The 20,213-nt window shown below is 46.7% G+C and overlaps 1 protein-coding gene across 18 annotated transcripts in view; it reads right to left on the reverse strand.

Moving 5' to 3' along the window:
- The window catches only part of FMNL3 (formin like 3), a 123,426-nt gene that overhangs the window by 57,178 nt on the left and 46,035 nt on the right, over nucleotides 1-20,213 (reverse strand). For 17 of the 18 annotated variants that reach the window (XM_084836951.1, XM_084836941.1, XM_084836939.1 and 14 more), the window contains 2 exons: nucleotides 5,406-5,489; nucleotides 2,334-2,414 (listed from right to left, as the gene is read on the reverse strand). In XM_084836951.1, coding sequence (XP_084693077.1) covers nucleotides 2,334-2,414; nucleotides 5,406-5,489 — 165 coding nt within the window. Of the gene's footprint in view, nucleotides 1-2,333; nucleotides 2,415-5,405; nucleotides 5,490-12,089; nucleotides 12,158-20,213 lie in introns of those variants that run through there. The other variant, XM_084836952.1, reaches the window with a different exon arrangement.

Consider the following 20,213-nt stretch of genomic DNA (forward strand, 5'->3'; position numbering starts at 1 on the left):
ATAGTTGGCAACTGGCAGTCCAGGGGCTCAGTCCAGACCACATGGGCTTCTCATTATTCCTGTTACTTTTTTTCTTCTTTCCCTGCTGGCCAAAATTCTACAATAAATCCAGACTCACTGTTTCATCCTATTTAGCACTTTTCTGACACTCCTTTTTCCCTCTTGTTCCCCTTCTCCTCCCCAACCACTATTGGGGAGGAGAAATTAAGTTGTTACTTAACATCCATCTCCTGCTAATGGTGTAAAAGCAAAGACACAATGTGGCCCTGCCCAGAGAGCTTATAGTATCTATGCTGGAAAGACAAGAGAGAAACTGGTAGTGGGACTGTGGTAGAGGAGGGTCTAATGGCAGCGGAAGAACGCATGACTACTCCGATGGTCACCCCTTCTATGATCATCTTAAGAAACATCTCATCTGTTGTATTTCTACATTCCGACAAAGCTAATAGAACAGAGGTAGCCAGTCTGCAACACTGCAACAAGTGGAGTTTGTGGCACACCAGGATAGGAGCTGGAGGGCCTGTGAGGCTGACTATGGCATAGACCGAAAGGTGCTGGGGGACTCCCAGCAACCAGGCTCCAGCGCCTTACCTCCTGGGCCACCTGAACCCCAACTCTACCACAAGCCTTGTAGACTGAGCTCTGTGCTTCCAGGGCACTGTCTAGACAGCAGTACCAGCCCTGCTACCTGACTGAGTAGTCAGTCCACTGACCTCCAAGGACCAGTCTCTCTCTGCCAGCAGTGATGGAGTAGAGAGGAACATGGGGAGCACAGCTCCAGGCCTTGCTCCAAGACTTTTTTTTTCGGAGCAGGAATGGTGATGTCCTCTGTCGGAGCAATGGGAATGCATTGAGGGGCCCTCTGGCAAGTGATAATGTGGCTTTCAAGTTTTACTATTGTGTGTGACAGATTACCGAAGAGGAAGTCAGAGAATGAGGACAATAATCAAGATTATTTCTTCTTTCCTTTGATGTGTTCAACACAGCTGCATGCATTTTTGGACCCTCCTTGGCGGCGTGGCTCCGGATTCAGCTATGGGGGCTGTCATAATGAGCTCCCACGCTGCAAAATATACCATTACACCACAGTCCACCAGGTCCTATAAATCTTTGTTCCTCCTGCTGGAGAGGATCTGACTTGGCTAAGTTCCTGGCTCTCTGTACCTGATTGCCTGCCTCCTAGAACTTGATCTCCTGCCTGTCCTGGACGATGTTCCTCGCCTCTGGCCTTTCTGATGTTTGGCTTCTGCTTCTGGAACTTGACCTCCTTGCCTGCCCTGGATCATGCTACTTGTCTCTGGCCCCACTGGACTGACAACCAGCTCTTCCATGGACCCTGAAACCTGATTTTTTGTGGCCTGACCCCCTCCTGGATCGTGACCCAGAGTCAACCCTACTCTGCGGCCTGTTTCTCCAGTGCTGCTGAGCTGCTCCCTGCTCTTCTACCCAATTGGCTAGAGGCAAAACAACCCCAAGTCATGGGGAGCAGGCAGTGGTGCAACCAGGCAAGTTTAGATCCTGGACTTAGGGCGCAATCCTATGCCCCTGCTGGCTAGGCAATGCTGGGAGTTGTAGGATTTTCTTCTGTCTTAAACATGCATAGGATTGCGCCCTTAATGGGTTTATGGGCCCTCCCTTTAGACAGCCATGAATATCAGCTGTGGAGCATACAGCTAAGATTTCTCTTCACCCCTGAACCACCATTCCATGCTTTACAACTGCTTCTACATTCCAGATAAGTTCAGCAAAACTGTTTGCCAACCTGGATTTTTTTTTTTGTAAGGACTCAGAGCCCACGCAGTTCAGCATTTTAAACTCACTTAAAATCATAGCACCATCATGATTACAGAAATAAGATGCAGCTTGTTTCTGCCGCCCTCATCACCTGCCGCTCTCTGGGTGGTAATCTGGGACAGTTCTGGGCTGTGGGGTTCAGCATCTTGGAAGATCCAGCCCTAGCTGCACCACCAGGAGCTGGATTTATTCTGCAATGCACATTAGGGTGGCCCTCCTTCAGTCTTGATTTGTGGCAACCCTGCATCAGAGTATATCCTGCTTGGTCCTGGAGGAAATTACTCCCATATTGTGAGCTAAAGGCACAATCCTATGCAAGTTTAGACAGAAAAAAAGGCCTTCGACTATGCTGGCTGGGGCATGCTGGGAGTTGTAGGCCTTTTTTCTGTCTAAGCTTGCATAGGAATGCACTCTAATACATTATTCTTGGAATGGGAGGTGGGGCGACTGCTTGTTCTTTGGTAGCCACCTTTCGAACTCCATGAAATATTTGAAGTGTACTATCTATACATCAAAAGATACGACTCTGAAGACCTTACCTTCCGCGTAACTCCTGGGTCAAGGAAGCTCTTCAATTTCTGGATGTATGTGTGAGGCGGGTTCTTCACCTGAAATCTTTCCTATTCCATGTTAAGGGAAAAGAAGAAAGAAAGGGTGGAGGAAGAGAATGATTGTGAAAGCACAGTGAGCCAAGCCTGGCCTGGATCACTGCAGTTTAAAGTTCCACGTTACTGATTTATTAACAGGCATGGTGTCTTTCAGATGATTGGACTACAACTCTCATCAGCCCCAGCCAGCATGGCCAAGGATCAGGGAGTATGGGAGTTGTAGTCCAAAACATCTGGTGGGCATCGGGTTGCCTACCCTGACATAATAAGTGGTGCGTGTGTGTGGGTGTGAGCCCTGACTTGCACTAAAGGCAAGTCTGCCCAGTGACTTGCTCTTCCTAGAAAGCTGAATACCAGATGCTCCTTTATGTCTGTATCTCTAATAAGCTTGAAAGGAAACCCATTTCCAGTTTTTACTCCACCCAGATACATTCTGCTCTGGCTCTTCCATGGCCGTCCCCCCGCCCCCGCTCAAATGCAAGAAAGGTTTGTGGCTTTCATTTTAAGACTGCAGTTTTAGGCACACTTACTTGGGAGCAAGCCCCATCAGACAGAGGGACTTACTTCTAAGCAAATACACATAGGATCAGGATGTTATCCCCCTGCCCCATTTTCTCCCCATGCCTAAACCCATGTATTTTTGCCTGGGTACCCATGGAGGGAGAAAAAGAATATTCCACAATCCCCAGACATTGTCATGAAACATGGGCACCTAATTAATAGCTACAAAAGGGCTGCGATTACTTTAGGATGAGGGCTCTCCATGTAAAAAAGGTAAAGGTGTCCCCAGCCAGCCGTGTCCGACTCTAGGGTGCGGTGCTTGCAATTTCTTGCTTTCGAACTGCTAGGTTGGCAGGAGCTGGGACTGAAGACGGGAGCTCACTCTGTCATGCAGCACTCCGGTCTCGAACTGCTGACCTGCCGACCTTCCAGTCTGCAGTTCAGTGTCTTAACCACTAAGCCACCGCAACCCCTTCTCCATGTATGAGACAGCCTTTCTAGAGAGGCACAGACAGTTCCTAATAGCATTTGCCAGCTGACATTGGGGGGAAATTGGTATGGACTGCTCCTCTGCCTTTAACAGCACCTTGATTCACAGGAATATCTAGATGAAGCTTCTCACAGCAGGGAGATAAGCAGGAGCACCTACTAATATCTTCAGATCAAGCTCCTGTTTATGGTACAGGAGCAGTGACTGATAAAAAGCTGGCAACCTTAGTTACTAGGGAAAGAGCAAAATCATCTTTGACTATATTTTCTGTGTTTCTTGACTAGGTGTGGAGGAACAGTAAGCAAATACATTTTTATTCAAGCAGGCCTTTGACATTGAACTGGGTCTGTTGGGTTGGATGTTGTTTTTATTCTGTTATTGTTGTGTTTTTAAGGGCGCAATCCTCTGGCTGCTAGACAGCATCTAGACAGCCATAGGATTTTTTGGTGCATGGGAAACGAGCTCGGAGCTAGTGCTCTGAGTTCGGTTCCCAGAAATCCAACTCCCGGCCCTTCCCCCACCACCTCGTAGGAGGTGCAGTTCATCCCCAGCTCTGTGCTCATAAGAGCAGCGCAGAGCGGCCAAAAAGGAGGAGTTCCTAGGGGCAGGGAGGGGACCACGGAAGCACTGGTACGAAGCTTCCTATGCACCTCCTGGCCTCCCCCTCCCCTGCTCCAAGGCGCCCCTGTTAGACAGCCGAAATCGACCGCCTAGCCACAAATGCAGGGCGGCCGGAACACCCCTCCGCACTCCACCCACCCTGCATTGGATAGTTGGCCGCCTCCGAGTTCAGAGGTGGCCGACTATCTCCATAGGACTGTGCCCTAATTGTGTTTTAATGCATTTGTTTTATTATTGTTTTAATCACATTTTATTTATGATTGTAAGCCATCCTGTGTGCCATTTTTCTTGGTAGAAAGGCAGGGTACAAAAATAAATAAATACACAAACAAACAGTATCACAGTGTAATATGGGTAGTTGCATGCTTCTGTCAGAACTCTGCCTGGTGGTAGTGGCATCCAGCAGCCATGTTCCAATCAGCTGGTTTCAGGAACCAACCATCATTTTAATTTTCCACCATATCCGTGACATAGCGCTTCTCTGGAGTATTTGGGAAATTTAAATGGCAGCTCCTGAACCCAGCCTTTATTTTAAAGGTAGGGCAGGGCACGCATCAGCAGTGAGCCCTGCTGGGGCTCCATCAGCTCCCCAAGGCTGCTGCATAGTGATGCCAGACCTGTGTCATATCTCTTCCTAGGGTTGTACCTGCCCTAATACACCCCCACTGTACCTTCTGGAATATCAGTAGAGCAGGGGTGTTGAACCTTTTTCAGACCGAAGGCCGAATTCCATTTTGGAGAAGCTCTTGGAGGCTGCATTCCAGTGGTGGGTGGGATGAAGGCAAAAAGGATGGGGCCAAAAATACCAGCATATTTTAGCTTACTGCCAGTAACTAAGCTTTCCGAGAGGCATTTCAATCTTGTAGAATGGGGAAAAACTGCACAACAGCCAGGAAACTACCAAATGATTGGTGGCTGGGAGAAAGGGGTGTGATCATCTGGGGAACCTCGGCAGGCTGGATTGGGACCCCAGGCCTGAACTTCTACATCCTGGCAATAGTGTGACTGCCATTCCGATTACCACTTTGATGAGTAAACCAGAATCCTCTAGAGTTTTAAAAAAGTTGTATCTAAAACTCAAATTAAATAACTTATTTTCCACAGAGAGCCAGTAACCGACCCACATATGGGTCAGACAGTCAAGTTTCATGGTAACAGAGATACCATTCCCATAATGCCAAAGAATTCAGCAGCCAAGTATAAACAATGCATTATGATAAGGGGATGTGGCCTGCTCTTTTAAAGGAAGTCAAGAAACTGTAGAACAAGGGAACATGGTGTTGTTTCTGGCCGCAGCCTTGCCTGAGTCCCAGGCCTATAGGCTATGACAGGATTTGTTGCTTTCATGACAAGAGAGAGGGATCTCTCCCCCATGTCAGCCCCTTCCTTACCTGGTCACAAATGAGGTCCCATTTCTTCTCGTTGTCATATTGGCGCAGGAGACGGGCCTTGTCGGGAGGCAGGTTCATGGAGCTCTGAGGAGAGAAGCAGTGGGACAGGTAGTGCGGGTGGCATTCTCAGACAGGTTCTCCACAATACCCACTGGAATGTGTGAAAGGACTTCCTTTTCTGAGAGAAAGAGGAAGACACCAGATGGCCGAGGAGCATATTGGTTACAATTTACATTCAGCGATGTGCTGACTGGGTGATGGGTAGGGCTGCCAGACTCTCAAGACGGGTCTGGTCTGGACAGCCCAAGAATTTACTGACTTGTCTAATGTCCAGAATTTTAATCAAAATATGTAATGTCCAGGAATAAAACATGGTACTTGGTCAGTGACCTTCAACCACTTCAGGCAAGGACCCACCTTTACCTCCATACTGCAACATAGAATCCTCTTTTACAATGCATGTCCTCTACACATGTCTACTCAGACATGTCCCATTGAGTTCCATGAGACTTGCTCCCAGTAAATGTGTATAGGATTGCAGCCTTAAGGTCTACAACTCCCAGCATGCCCCAGTTGTAAGCCTGTCCAAACATGCATAGGATTGCATCCTTAATGTTTCATCTTATAGCCTATATCTACACTTCCCCTTATCTCTCTTTCTCCTTCTCTGTCTTTCTCCTTTACTCTCCTTTCTCTTTTCCTCTCTCCCAAAGACAGACATGGTGCTTGGGGCAACACGCTTTAGTTTGTGGGGTGTGATGCAGCTCTTGAAGTCCAATGTACTATGTACTCAGTACTATGTACTCAGTACTATGGCTTTTACCAGGTCTGGGAGATGCGTGGCCCTTCAGATGTTCTTGGAATGCAACTCCATCAGCCTTAGTCAGCATAGATCATAGCAAGGGATTGTGGGAGTTGCAGTCCAGAAACATGGGGAGGACCACAAATTTCTCATCCCTGGCTTATACAGAGTGATCAGATACATTAGAAACCTGTATGTTTAAGAGAAGTGTAAAAAGAAAAAAAATGTTCCAGCAGTTACAGGTTGTCGTGCTACAAGAGAGAAGAAATGCTGCACCTACCCAAATCCCCCTCTTCTAAGCAACAGTTAAGGCACAGGAGTTCCTACCCTCTAATCTAATGCAGCCAGCCCGGACACCCTAGGATTCTTACTTCTGTCTTCCCTTTCAAGGGGAAGTGCCAGTCTCTAGAGATAGCACCATGGGAAAGGAGAATCTTCCATCCTTTCCCATCTTTCCTGTTTATTTGTGTCCTCACATCATCCTCAGCTCTGGTCTGAACCAGTTTGGTCAGTAAGATGGCTACAGGATGGCCGGATCTCAGCAAAAACAATAACCAAAATGAGGAATGTCATAGGAAGCTGCCTTATTCTGAGTCAGACAATTGGTCCATTTAGCCCAGCAATGTGTACTCCAGCCTTCCCCAACCTGGTGGCCTGCAGATGTGTTGGACTACAACTCCCAGCATGGCTGGCTGGAGGATGCTGGGAGATGTAATCCAACACATCTTAAGGGACACTGGGTTGTGGAAGTCTGGTGTACTCTGACCAGAAGTGCCCCCTCCTGAAGCCTCAGGTAGAGTTTTTCCCCAGGCATCCAGCTGAGATCCTTTTAACTGGCAACGGCTGGGGAGACCAACCTGTGACCTTATTATCAGGGGTTATCTTTAAGATGGTGGTAGGCTGGAGATAGTTTTCTTAGAGAATGCAAAGTGGTTCGAAAAGAAGGGCTTGCTGCTTGCTCAGGTTGTGTACCCCCATCCTACCTTTGTCCTTGGGAAGCTGTTTTTTTAGGGGGGTTGTTTGACCACCGGGGGGGCAGGACAAAGGAAGCATGCAGACACACCATAAGAAGCCAATACTCTCTCAAACCATCTGCAGCTCTTTTTTAAAAATTAGGGGATGAGATGCAGACAAGGAGCTCAGAGTGTTGTGACCAAGGAGAGGAGGGAGTATGCAAAGAAGTGGCTCACTCATCTGCCTCTCTTGCCTGGCCCAGTCTTAACCCATGGCATCCTCAGACAGCTGGTAGGGCCCATCAATGGTACGTGATTTGGACCACAGGCCCCTCATTTGAAAAGTGTCCGGGAACCGCCATTTTAATTTCCCACAAGGCCCTGGAGCGACACTATGTCAAGAGCATTGTAGAAAACTTAAATGGTGGCTCCTAGTCACCCAGCGCTGATTCAGAGCACTGCTGTTGCCTGCCACTTCAGCAGGATCCACTGTAGCCACCACCAAGTCTCACTGAGGTGGGAGGGGGTCCACCAGAGGGCCCTTTGCTGAGGGCCCAGTCAGACTTGGAGCTGATCCTGCCTGTTGCCACCTCCAGCTTCTGCCAAGTCCCTGAGACGGAGGGGGCCTGCCTCAGGGAACAGGCTGCAGCATGAAGGACAAGGTGACAGTGATGAGATATGTAGCAGCATTCAATCTGCTGCTACGTTACAGGCACATGTACATTAAACAGAGAACTCCATGTGCATTATTGTTGGCCCTTATTGTCTTTCTCCAACTTTAATCACTGCTCGACAACACATGACTCCTCCTTGCCACAGAATAGGTTGGTGATCTAGAAAGCTTCCCCTTACCTTAGTACCTCAGGTTAGGCACAGTGGATGGAATTAGTCTGTGTAGTGAATATTGAAGGCCGGGGGTGGGGAGGGCTGATTCTTTCCAGACCTTTGGCTCCTTCAGCCCTATAGGAGCTGTGTCAAAAACACAAGCTCTGGCCAGGCCAGGTTTTTATAAAGCCACCACTTGACAGTAAAACATTCAAGCATCCTCATTAATATACAGCTGTACAGCACTGAGAGACTCAAAGAGGTAAAAAACAACAACAAGAAGAGCAACCCCTGGAGGCTGGTGGCTCCGATGTCAGAGGGGCAGTGAATCCACTCGGGTTTCGGTGTGAACTCTAAAGGAGCTATCCAAGGTGTGGAAGCACCTTGGATAGCTCCTTTAGAGTTCTGACTGAAACCCAGAGCGGACTCACTGTCTCACTGACAGCAGAGCCACCAGCCTCCTCTGAGAGCAACAGATGTTCATTTGATTTCCAACCATTTATTTATTTATTTTTGAAAGAGGAGGAAATAACCACAGTTATTTACTATTGCTTTTTTTAAAAAAAGTACAACATGCCACTCTTTGACCATAAAAGCAGCACAACATGCCTGCCGCAACATCCCCTCTCTTAGCCAAGGAAGCATTCATTTGCAGGACATTTTAAAAAATAAATAAGTCTAAAAATAAAACTAAATATGACTCATTGCAATACTGTCATGAACATGTGGTGGTCAGCATATGCCCTCAGCCACCAGAACAGTACTGTTCTAGGCCCTCCTGCTAAAAACTAATACAAGGCACAGCTTCTGTATATCTGTAATAAAACCATGAAGAGCTAAAGGCTAAAGCAGGGCTCCCCCCCGCCCCCACTAGACAGCAGGACCTTGGTTTGAAACTGCATGAACATTTTGCTGGGTTTCTGCTCCGGGGAGGGGGATGAGTAGGCATGATGCTGTCACTGTACTGGAAAGAAAAAAAAAACCACTGCATTTTCTACATTGCCCCTTGTGCACAGCTGTCACTATATTCCTGTAGCTGAGAGATTCCAATTATCAACCAAGAAGTGTGGCTTCCCGTGCATTGATCTGTTACCCCTTATACAAACTGGTCAATCTAGGTCAGGAATTCACAAAATGTGTGCTACAAGAGAACTGGTGTGTGTATAAATACACACAAAGATGGCTTGTGTGTGTCATTAAAGGATCCAGAGGTTGACTACCTGCTGCATCTCTGCATGATTCATGGTTCTGGCCTTGCTTCCTTCTAAATCAGCTTCCACTGTGGGTAATTCTGCCGGGTCTGATGGGATCCCCATGCAGAGATGTGGCAGAATCGCCACTCCTCAGGGAAGCCTGCCTGTTGTCTCTCTGCAGTAGTCACTGCTCTGGGCTCAGAACTGTAACTCATACAGAAGCAGAAAGGATAGGCTCCTCTTAGGACAGGTAATTTGCAGCTTGGTGGTGGAGCACAGGGTTTGCTTGCAGAAGATCCCAGGTTTGCTCTCCAGATAGGAGAGTGAGAAAGGACTTCCGTCTGAAACGACGGACAGCTGCTGTCAGTACGTGTAGTAGGCAATACTGAGCTCGATGGATCAATGTACTAACTTGGTATAAAGCAGCTTCCTATGCTCTTGCTCATTCAAATTGGAGATAAAGTCACCTTTTTCAAGTGTAAGGTGAGCATGTCTCCAATTTTAGCTCAGAGAAAAGGGGAGCTTCAGCTAAATCTGGGAAATCCTGGACAAGTGTGGGTGCCAGAAGTTCCAGCCTGACTCTGCATCTTGGCACTGTTATTCACAAAGGGAACGCAGCAAGCTGAGCAAATAAGACCTCAGTCCGCAGCGCCAATTAGTTTTATGCGTGTGCACTCAGTGGACGTGGCACTGCTTGAAATGATCACCTTGCTCCAAAGCAGGAACCTCAGCCTCTTCTATCACCCACCATATATATTTGTCTCTTTGAAATGTGGCTGCAGAATACGTGGTTTTATTCCAGGCCTCTGCAGTCCAGCTGAACAGGCCGACAGCCTCAAAGACCTTACCTGACTTCACAGGCTTTCAGTCAGTCCTGCATTACAGTTAAATCCCACACGGGGTCAAGATTACATGTGCAATGAACACAAGTAATCCGCACTGTGGCTTCTGGGTGCAATTCATGTCTCACAGTCAGTACCAAGTCTGGACTGATGTCAGAGCCAAATCTTCCAGTGCCACTTCCTGATATAAGAGTTTCAATGCATGCCATAGCAGGCATGCTACCCTCCTGGTGGTCATTTTGTGGGGCCCTGGGCCTTGGCCCTGGGCGGGCCCTGCACCCCCAGGTCCAGCCCTAACCGTTCCCCTGCTGAGTCAGTCCAGTTGGTCAAGTCCAGGCCCCACAAACATAGTCCCTTTCCAGACTATCTCTGGTCCACTCCGAAAGCCACCTACTCTCCCATATTTCTTTCCCCATTACAATGTTTAAACATCACATTGCTTTTTGTTAAATGAATCAATCATGTGGTAGTTCTAATTCAGGCTTTCCCCCTGCCTCCGCTTCCCTTGTCCTGTACCAAAAGGCAAGGGAAGAACAGGAAAGCCCTTGAACAATGCATATGGGAACTGGCAGATGGAATATGCCCTGGAGTCCATTCCGCTTGGTTTCCTCCATCCAACAGCGAGGGATAGTATATATGAGATGCTTTCAAAGGGTGCCAGAGGCCCCTAGGCAGAGAACAATCTGTCCCTGCAAACCTCTCACCTTAATCCTTAATAATCAAAGACAGGCTTCAACTCTGAAGCAAGAGGGTTTGCATCTTTTCTCCTTCATACACACACACCCGACTCCTAAATTTGGCAAACTTGCTGGCAATTACTGACATTATTTTCAATTGATATCTAATCCTTCCATGGAAATGGCTCCATTCTTTGCGACAGCTATTTCCTTGTGGCAGGGAGTTCCACAATTCAGCTTTCCCCAAGCAAAGTACAGACATGGGCTCTGGAGGCACAATGACTCAGCCTCCTCGTTCTAGGCAGCATTTGCTGATCCAGAGGCTCTAAGTGGAGACGGCTGGCGGCGAATGAGCACCAAGAGATACTGCAGGTCAGCAGCCAGCACTAGCCTCTACCCCCAGAAGAGTGTTGTAAATAATGCAGCTACACAGAGGGTGGGTAAGGGAAGTGTCTCCGATTACACAGCGAAATCAAACATTAAGGAGAAGTTACATCATGTTATAATGGGTTTAACAAACACTGTCCTTCAAGCCTCGAGCTTGTTCTATAGAGAAAAGAGTATGCCCATCTGGAAATATGTTCAACTTTGCTTTCTAACAGACTGCTCCACTGTTCTTACTGCCTTTTCCCATCATATTACCTCGCCCTAATTACAGATACGCATTCAGGATCAGTTCAAGCCAGGGACCACTAGGGCTCAGGACCAGTTTTCAGTTCCAGGGCTAAGCAGAAGAGCAAATGAGATTGCCTCTGAGCACACGTGGAGTTCCTTTCACTCACTGTGTAGCTGGAATGTAAGAGAATGGCTTCAAGAGCTTATTTTCCAATGAGGCTTAAGTTTTGGCACCCATTGGGTTGGATCCAGCTTTGTAGTTGTGGCCACAGAATGGATACTGCTGGCAGAACAAGACTTCTGCATCCTCTCCTTCCCCTGCAGCCCCCCACATGTCCTTCAGATCTCCTCTGGGGGTACCCCCAACCCTCTGGAGCAGACTTGGAGGGCACTCAGGGGACTGCAGTAGGGAGGAGAGGACACAGATGTCCCATTCCTCCAGCGCTATCCATTCTGTGGGCACAGCAACAGAGCTGGATCCAACCCCTGGGTTTAGAGGCTAAACACTGGTGCATACACACAAATGTATACATACCCCCCCACACAAACACCCCTTTGTACAATGCAAACTTTCCCTGGCCCCATTCACACACAATGGTTTCCTTGCACCATTCACAAATTTGCTCCTCTCCCTCCCCTTTTACACCATTCACGTGCACACATGTATTCCTTTCTACCATTCCCACGTCCGTGCATGCCATTGGACCATCTACACAACACATAACCAGCACTGATTCATCGCGGGCCAGCTCCACTTACACAAGGCCGGCTACTTGCCAGATTAAGAAGTCCGCAGACTCTGAGTCAACTGCTCTCTGACTCCTTCGAAATGTAAGGCGGAGGATGGAGCTTCAACAAAGTCACTTTTGTTCTGGTGAGGAAGGAATGAGAAGTGACGAGAATGGCCGCGAGAAGGCAGAGAGCCCACACGGCATTCCTCCAGTTGCCAACAAAGCCCCTCCTGGATCTGCAGCTGCCAGCAGTATCAGCCTCCGTCCCTGCCTCTCCTCATCCTGGTAGCAGAGGAGGCAGCTCAGGCCAAGGCAGGGGCTTCAAACTCAAATGGGTGGAAAGGCCCAAATCCCCATGTAGCAGATGCCCAGAGGCAAAACACATAATTTTAAACAAAAAATGCCAGTGCCAAACCGTAAGATCTACCTCTATTAAATACTACAGTTTTAAAAGGGAGAAAAAAAATTCTCCCCACCCCCACTTTGCAGCTCTGGCATGCATATCATCTGGTCTTAATAATTTATAGCACTCCTGTTCCCAACCAGCATTGACCTGCGCTGCTAATTTAGCGGGGATGGGGAGGAGAGGATGAAGTTGTGGCAAGCAGTAGCAACCACTGATGGTGAGTCAGCCCTTTCGCCCTACCAAGGGGATTGCATCCTTCACCCTGAAAATAGTTGGATAATTAGTGTGCAATGCCAGAGGAGTGGCACGCAGACTGTAGTTAGGCATCCATAAAGGATGTGATAATGCAGCCTCCCCCAACCTGGTGCCCTCCAGATGTTTTGGATGAGAACTCCCATCATCCCTGGCCACTGGCTGTGCTGACTGGGGAAGATGGGAGTTGTAGTCCAAAACATCCTGGAGGACACTAGGTTGGGGAAGGCTGTGATAAGGCCTCCAGGCCTTATGTTTTTCACCCATGGTCTACAGGTGCTTCCAGACAGACGGCTCCTAGTGCTACCAACCAAAAGGCGTTGTGCTGGTATTCCGTCTTCTTTCTTAATGGATTATCAGAAGAACCAGTGAGAAAATTCAGGAGGGTTGCAAGAAGAAGTGGATGACGTGTGGACCTCTCCTACCATTCCATAAATATTAGGGCAATGGTGCCATAAACACCTCATCTGGAAGCACACCAATAGGTAAGGTACCAAAGACTGTGTATCAGAAACATTTGCTTTGCTTGACCAAGAGTGAACCTATTAAGAGATGACAACTAGAGACCTCATCCATTCTGTATACTAATACCAAACTCATTCTCCAAGTGTGGATTCGTAGGTAGTCAAAACGGTGCCATCCACGCACAAGAGGGAGACATCATCAGGTTTGGGTGAACCCCGAGGTTTGCAGAAGTACAAAAAACCTTTAAGGGGAAAAAACCTAAGGAGGGGGTGGGAGATCAGAACAGCCCAATGAGGAGTGCACATGCTTAGTGGCCACTGAATGCTTATTGGTGGGCAGGAAAAAATGAAAAACTGGAAAGGGCAGGGGGAGAATGGAGTGGGGTATCCTAGGAAAGAGCATACCTGCCTGGAACCCTGAACAGGAACAATCCACACTGCAACATTTTGTTACAGGTCCCACTTGTAGAGTTCGAACCCATTATGTTGCCAGACAGGAAAGAGGAGGCCAATTCACAAAACCATTCCTTAAGAGCTGAAGATGAAGGGAGGGACCATGGAGAGGGACGGCCACTTAGGCCTCTCCAAAAAAAAGAGGACAAAAGAGGACAGTGATTTGCACAGCATTTGCATACGTTAATTTATACATATAGATGCAGATTTAGAAATAATTACTACAGTTTAAATAGAAATAATCTGACCATAGTGGGGAAGACTGTGACCAGGTGACATGTCTAGCAGCTCAAGTCACTTGTCTTTATGGTTCTACATCTTTCAACAACTTTTGGACAGGGCAGCCCTTCAAATAGACAACTGTCCTCTGACAGCCCTTCAAATACAGGCCTGTCCCCCTTAAAGAAGGACACAACGCCACTCTACGATGGATTGCAGAAGGCCCCAGGCTGGGTCAGAGATTGTATATTTAGGGATTCTAACCTTTGCTGACATTTTCTCTTTGATGTTAAGGCTTATTTTATTGTAAGCCACTGAGGTTTTTTCTAATCAATTAGGAAGAACTAAAAATGAATAAATAATATACAAATGCACAGCAAGCAATAGGAAAGGAGGGGCATGCCCAACACATCCTCCACCTTCCCCAGGGACAATTGCTTTCACTGTGCCTCAAGGGTGCATTTTCCTATCCACACCTGCAAAGGCTTTGCGCTGCTATTCCGTTCCTTCCTTCCACAATAGATTTTCTGTGGTATGAAAAAAGACGGAAGAAGCTGTGGGGAAACATGGGAGGATTAAAATTAGTTTATGCTGTCATCTGGACACATGCACACACACAGTAAAATTGTGAGAAGGATTTAAAAGCCTTGTCTGGAAGCACCCCTGGTTTCTATTGTTCTGGACAATTGCATACAAAGATGTTGGGATGACTGCTGAACATGTGGGTGCTTTTTAATGTTGTTCAAATTACATTTTATTGTATTGCAAATATTTAATGAATTAACTGTGATTTAAACATATTGGAGTACTTGTATTTTGGTTTCTGCTGTTTCACATTAACTTTCGATGCCTCCCCCACCCCCTGCAGTGCATTCTTAGGACCCCTTGCCACACATTTCTTGGCTACCGGCCTAGTTTGAGAACAGGAGTTAGCCAAGAGGTGGAGACCGGGAGTTGCAATGTCGACACACACACACTTTGGGGCGTTGTTGCTGTTCGTGATGATGATGATGTCCTTACAATTCTACTAAGTTCTGCACATCTGGAAGACCTACTTATGCCATGTGAAGCTCTGCAGAGAAAGCTAAAATCTGCAGGGCTTTCGCCAAGCTAAAAATAGCCCACAGAGACACAGAAAAGATCAACTCATCAACAGCCCAATCCACCACATGTCTACTCAGAAAGAAGGTAAGCAATCCTAAACACAGTTACCTAGGAGTAAATCTACACTGACCTAGGAGTCAGTGGGGCTTACTTCTGAGTAGTCATATGCATAAGATGGTGCTGCCAGAAAATTTCATTTATAACATCTTCTGAGGAAAGTGACTATGGTAAGTGTTTTTGTTTATTTTTTGCACAATATAGGTCCAGGAATGATTTGGTCCTAAAGGAGACCGAGTTCATTAGTTTTATCCCTTTGAGTGTTCTTATCTCCCCTGTTACCCTCTTACCCCATCCCATTCTTGAAGGTGTTTCTAACCCCGTGGAATTCCAGCATTTTGAGTCAGTGGGCACATTTCGAATTTTGAGAGAGTTGTGGATACTCTCACAAAATGGCTGCCATGGTGGGCATGGCCAATCACAAAACACTAATTTCCCAGAAGGCAAACTGGTGAGACCAAAAGAAAAGCAATTTGCCTAAGAACCTAAGTACAAGGCAGAGTGGGGTCTGAGCTCCAAAATACAAAACCACTCTTTTGAACCCAAAGAAAGATGGTGCTGGAGGGCAGCCCTTCCCTTTGCATCATGCCAGCCTCCCAGCTTAAAAAACAAATTGATTTTTTAAAATCTTAAGAAATAAAAAAAAATCAGGAGAGGCTGGGAGCCTGGCAAGCACCAAGACCGGTATCGGTGGTCACCAAGACAAGTACCCATGGGCACATCAGTGCTGACGGGCAACACGTTGGAGACCCCAGAATTAGGGGGTTTAGATTTGATGGGACTCAGAATTTCTTCAGGGGTGGGAGATCTATTAAAATGGTCTGCTTGTAGAGACCAATGGATCCAGAAGGATTCCTGAATGCTCCCGGGGGATTTTCCAGTTGCTAGAGCCAGCAATCCTATCGAACCTCTATTTGATCTGTGTAATGGGGAGATGACCAAGGCGGTTGTACTCCTAAGTGCCTTCTCCTAGAGTGCAGTGCTCAGGCTACTTGGTTTTCTGCAGAGCTTAGATGCAAAGTTGGACTGCAACTCCCATCATCCTCCACCACTGGCTATGCTGACAAGGGCTGATGGGAGTTATAGTCCAAAACCTTCCAGCCAGGATATCTGCAAGATGCCCAATCCTGTATGAACTCGCCCATAATTTACCGTCATCTTCAGAGGCCCTGTTACATGTCCCATCACTGTGAGATTAGGTGGGTAGGAACAAAGAACAGGGCCTTCTCTGTTGCAGCACCCTGCTTCTAGAACACCCTTCCTAAGGGGGTCAGTTTGGCCCCATCTTTGCCTAGCTTTAGGTGGGCAATAAAGACTGTTATGTTTAGGCTGGCTTTTGATGGGTTTTAAATAGTCTTACTATTTAAATGTTTTAAAGATGGTTTGCTTTGTTTTTAATTTTATTGCTTTTACTTTTAAAGGTGCATATCACCATGGAGACCCTTTTGGGAAGAAAGGCAATTCATACATATTTTAATGAATACATAAAATGCCTCTAATGCCAGCATGTTTTATTCCTCCTAGTTGAAGAGAAGGGAAATAGTAGATAAGTGATAGTTATTATAAACAGCCTGGTCTTTAGGCTGTTTATAATTCGGAATGTGTGCCATTAAGGACTTTATTGAACAGCCAACACAGGCTGCATTGACCCACCCCCTTCCGGATTCTTATTGATAGAGACAGATGAAGGATGGACTGGGGCCCTACAAAAACAAGCTTCCTACATTTGACCAGAGGCAAGTGAAAGATCAGGAATGAACCAGAGCTCTGGCCTCTTCCTGAGCTAATGAAGCATAGCAGCCAGTGGTGGCTGGTGCCCAGAGGCTGATGGGGCGCAGCCAAGGGGCCAACAGAGGCGGAACAGTCTTTTGAATCCTTTCCAGCCAGCAACCCATACCACAGAAAGAAGAAACTGAGGTACATGAAGCTCATGAATGCAAAGCGGGGTGGGGGGTGGGGAATTCACACAGCCAAACAAATGCATTCCTTTGGACCTACATTATCCTGTTCCAGCAACAACTCCCATTGGACAGAAAATCCAGTGGCTTTAAGATCTTGAGTAAAAAAACCGGAGGTGAGGAATTAACACATCCACTCATCATATCCACACAGAAAAGCAGTTTTTGGAACCCAGCAGCAAGTTCTGAGAGCATTCAAAATCCACCCCTTTGCATGTTGTTGCAATAATAATAGTGCAATCCTATACCCACTTTCCTGGGACTAAGTCCCATTGAATTTAATGGCAATTACTTTTCAGTAGACTTGTACAGGATTGTGCTCTAAGAGACTGAGTTATGAACTAGGAAGTCCTCCAATTCAAATTTTGTATTCACCACAAACTGACTACATAGCCTTTGGGAAGACCCTCTCAGTCTCAGCCCATCAACTGTAATATGAGGAGGATAAAGGGGGGGGAGCTGCAAATGCTCCCATCAGGGTGCCAGTCAGCCAGCCATGCCCTTTTTCAGGATATTCTATTCCATTCCCCCTTCCCTCCCTCCTAAACAGTATGCTCAGTTGTCATTGGGCTATTTTTGGTGTCTCTCCCCTGCCCCCCCACCCCAGCTTCTTTTCCTTAAAAAAAAAAAAATGTACTTCTGCAAACCGTGAGGTTTCCCCAACACCTCCTTCTTGTCTGTGAATGGTGCAAAAGAGGACAGGTCTCCTTACACAGTTAATAGTTGTGTAGAAGAAGGAATTTCAGCTGGTGTCACTTGGCAAGTCAGTGACATCCACTGAAGTTTCTCTTCTGCACAACCTTTAAAGGTGCGGGAGGGAGCGTTGTCCTCTTTTGCATCCAGACACCCTATCTGGCACTAGGAGAATGAGTTTGCTACTGTATAGCAGAGTTCCCCAACCTGGTGCCTTCCAGTTATTCTGGCTGATGGGGATGATGGAAGTTGTAGTCCAAAACATCTGGAGAGCACCAGGTTGGGGAACGCTGGCATTTAGCTACTAGTGGCCTATCATAAGGATTACTGAGACACTATGTAAAATACTCTAGATATAAATGCTAAGTATTTTTTAAATTATCCCTAAATTACCAAATGCCTATTTGGCATGACTGAACAATAATTCCAAGATTCCTGGTTGGAGCCTGGCAGGGATGGGAAGGCAGTGAGGACTCTCATTTATTTCATTTCATTTCATTTCTATACTGCCCAATAGCCAAAGCTCTCTGGGCGGTTCACAAAAATTAATTAACCCTTAGCAGAGAGAAAGGAAAATGAGCTCTAAAAAAGGACCATTTGTTCTTTGACACACACTTGTGGTAACTGCTACTGACCTGACAGTCAACAACAAAGTCTACCTCCTCTGTTTGGGACCTCTAGAGACCATATCCATTCCATCTGGAAAAGCAGCTGACCCTTAACCCAGTAGGGAATAAGAAACCCTCTTCTTCTCCAGCTATCCAATGACATCAACCATTTCTCTTCCAACCCCTTCCCTACTCCCTTAGGATTCCAAGAAGCTGATCCTGCCAGAACAAAGCAGAACTGATCTTGGGGTAACCCATCAGATCTGGATCTTGAAGCAAGGCCTCGATTGAGAGCCCTTCTTCAGGTCAGCTAACAGGAGGAGAAAATACATGAGCTCTTAATGTGTACCAGTTTCTAGAGAAGATTTTCCCAACTTAGGGTGCCCAGATGTTGTTGGACTACAATTCCCATTGTCCCCAGTTAGTACAACCACCAGTCAGGGGTGATGGGACTTGTTGTCCAAGACATCTGGAGGAACGCACATTGGGAAAGGCTGCTCTATCAGATCCAAAGTTGCCACTTTCCTATCAAGAAAAGTCAGAGGTTGTCAAATGCAAGGGAGTCAGACTGATTTCTCTCTCCTCCTTCCCTTTCTCTCTGAAAGTCAGTTCCCCAAAACTCCCATCATCCCCAGCCAACATGCCCAGTGGTCAGGGATTATGGGAGTTGTAGTCCAATGTCTGAGGATCCGAGGTTTGGAAAGGCTGCTAGAGTTTAGAACTATGTAGTTTTTAAGGGCGCGATGTGACCAAGTAGTACCTTATCCAGTAGGAATATAGAAAACTCATTTATACTGACTCAGGCCACTAGTCCATCTAGCCCAAGTATTGTCAGCACTGACTGGCAGCAATGGCTCTCCAGACTTTTAGGCTAGATTTTTTCCAGCCCTACCTGGAGATTCCAGGGATTGAACCTCAGACTTTCTACGCACAAAGCAGGTGCTCGACCACTGAGCTACAGCCATTCCCCACTCTTAGGAGCCTTCCCCAGTCTACGTTCCTATTTACTAATGTCTGAAAACTGATAGCAGGCATTCTATTTGAGGCCAAGCAAGTCGAGTTGCCAGATTCTGGCTTTGCACCTGTGCTTTGAAGGGCTGGATTTCAAAGAGAGGCTCAGAAGGTGCGGATGCACCAATTATGGGAGAACCCACACCTTCAAATATCCCTGGTGCACGGCGGAAGGCCCAGGAGCTCTCTCTGAGTGAGAAGTTAACAAGTTACAATCAAGGCTGTGTTCATTGATTCACACCGACACGTTTGCAAAATCCAGGGCAGTATCCTATTTTGCCCATGTGCCAGCGCTTCTACAAGCAACCAGAAATGAGTGGAAGAATGGGGCAGGTCAGCGGAGCTCCCAGAAGGCAGCTCCATTGACCTGTCCCAACCCAGAAGTGAGCATTTCTGCTTGTTTCCAGGGTTACTTTTAGAACTGCACACTCCCTGTTGCACCAGCGGTTACTCCTGCTGGCGCAAAAGAAACAATGGGAGTGCAGTAGCAGTCAGTATCGGATACTACCCAAAGGCTGCAATCCTATGCCCACTTGCCAGTGAATAAGTCCTACTGAAATCAATTGAACATATTTCTCAGTAAACATGCGCTGAATTGTGCAGAAAGTACATGTAAATAAATATAAGTGTAGGGGCTTGGGGTAATGCAGCATACAAGACTTGAACATACACTAATTTCCAGAATGTAACAGGAACTGTTCCGGTAACAGAAACATGTCTTGGAAAAACATCTTCCATTTTCTGATTTCATTTTTTTCTATTATAGAATAGAAATAGAAATATATTCTTTTTCTAATCTAGCTTTGTGTATTCTATTGTTAATACTTGTATCTTGTTAATATGTGTTTATTTGGTTATACCTTGTTTGAAATATATTGCTTCTAGAAAATGAAAAGCATGGGTTGGTTGGTTTTTAATGTTCCATTACAAGATAACCAGCTACCT

This window comes from Heloderma suspectum, chromosome 2 (genome assembly GCF_057233095.1).
Source record: "Heloderma suspectum isolate Gila_16-S chromosome 2, 16-S_ref, whole genome shotgun sequence".
NCBI lineage: Eukaryota > Metazoa > Chordata > Lepidosauria > Squamata > Helodermatidae > Heloderma > Heloderma suspectum.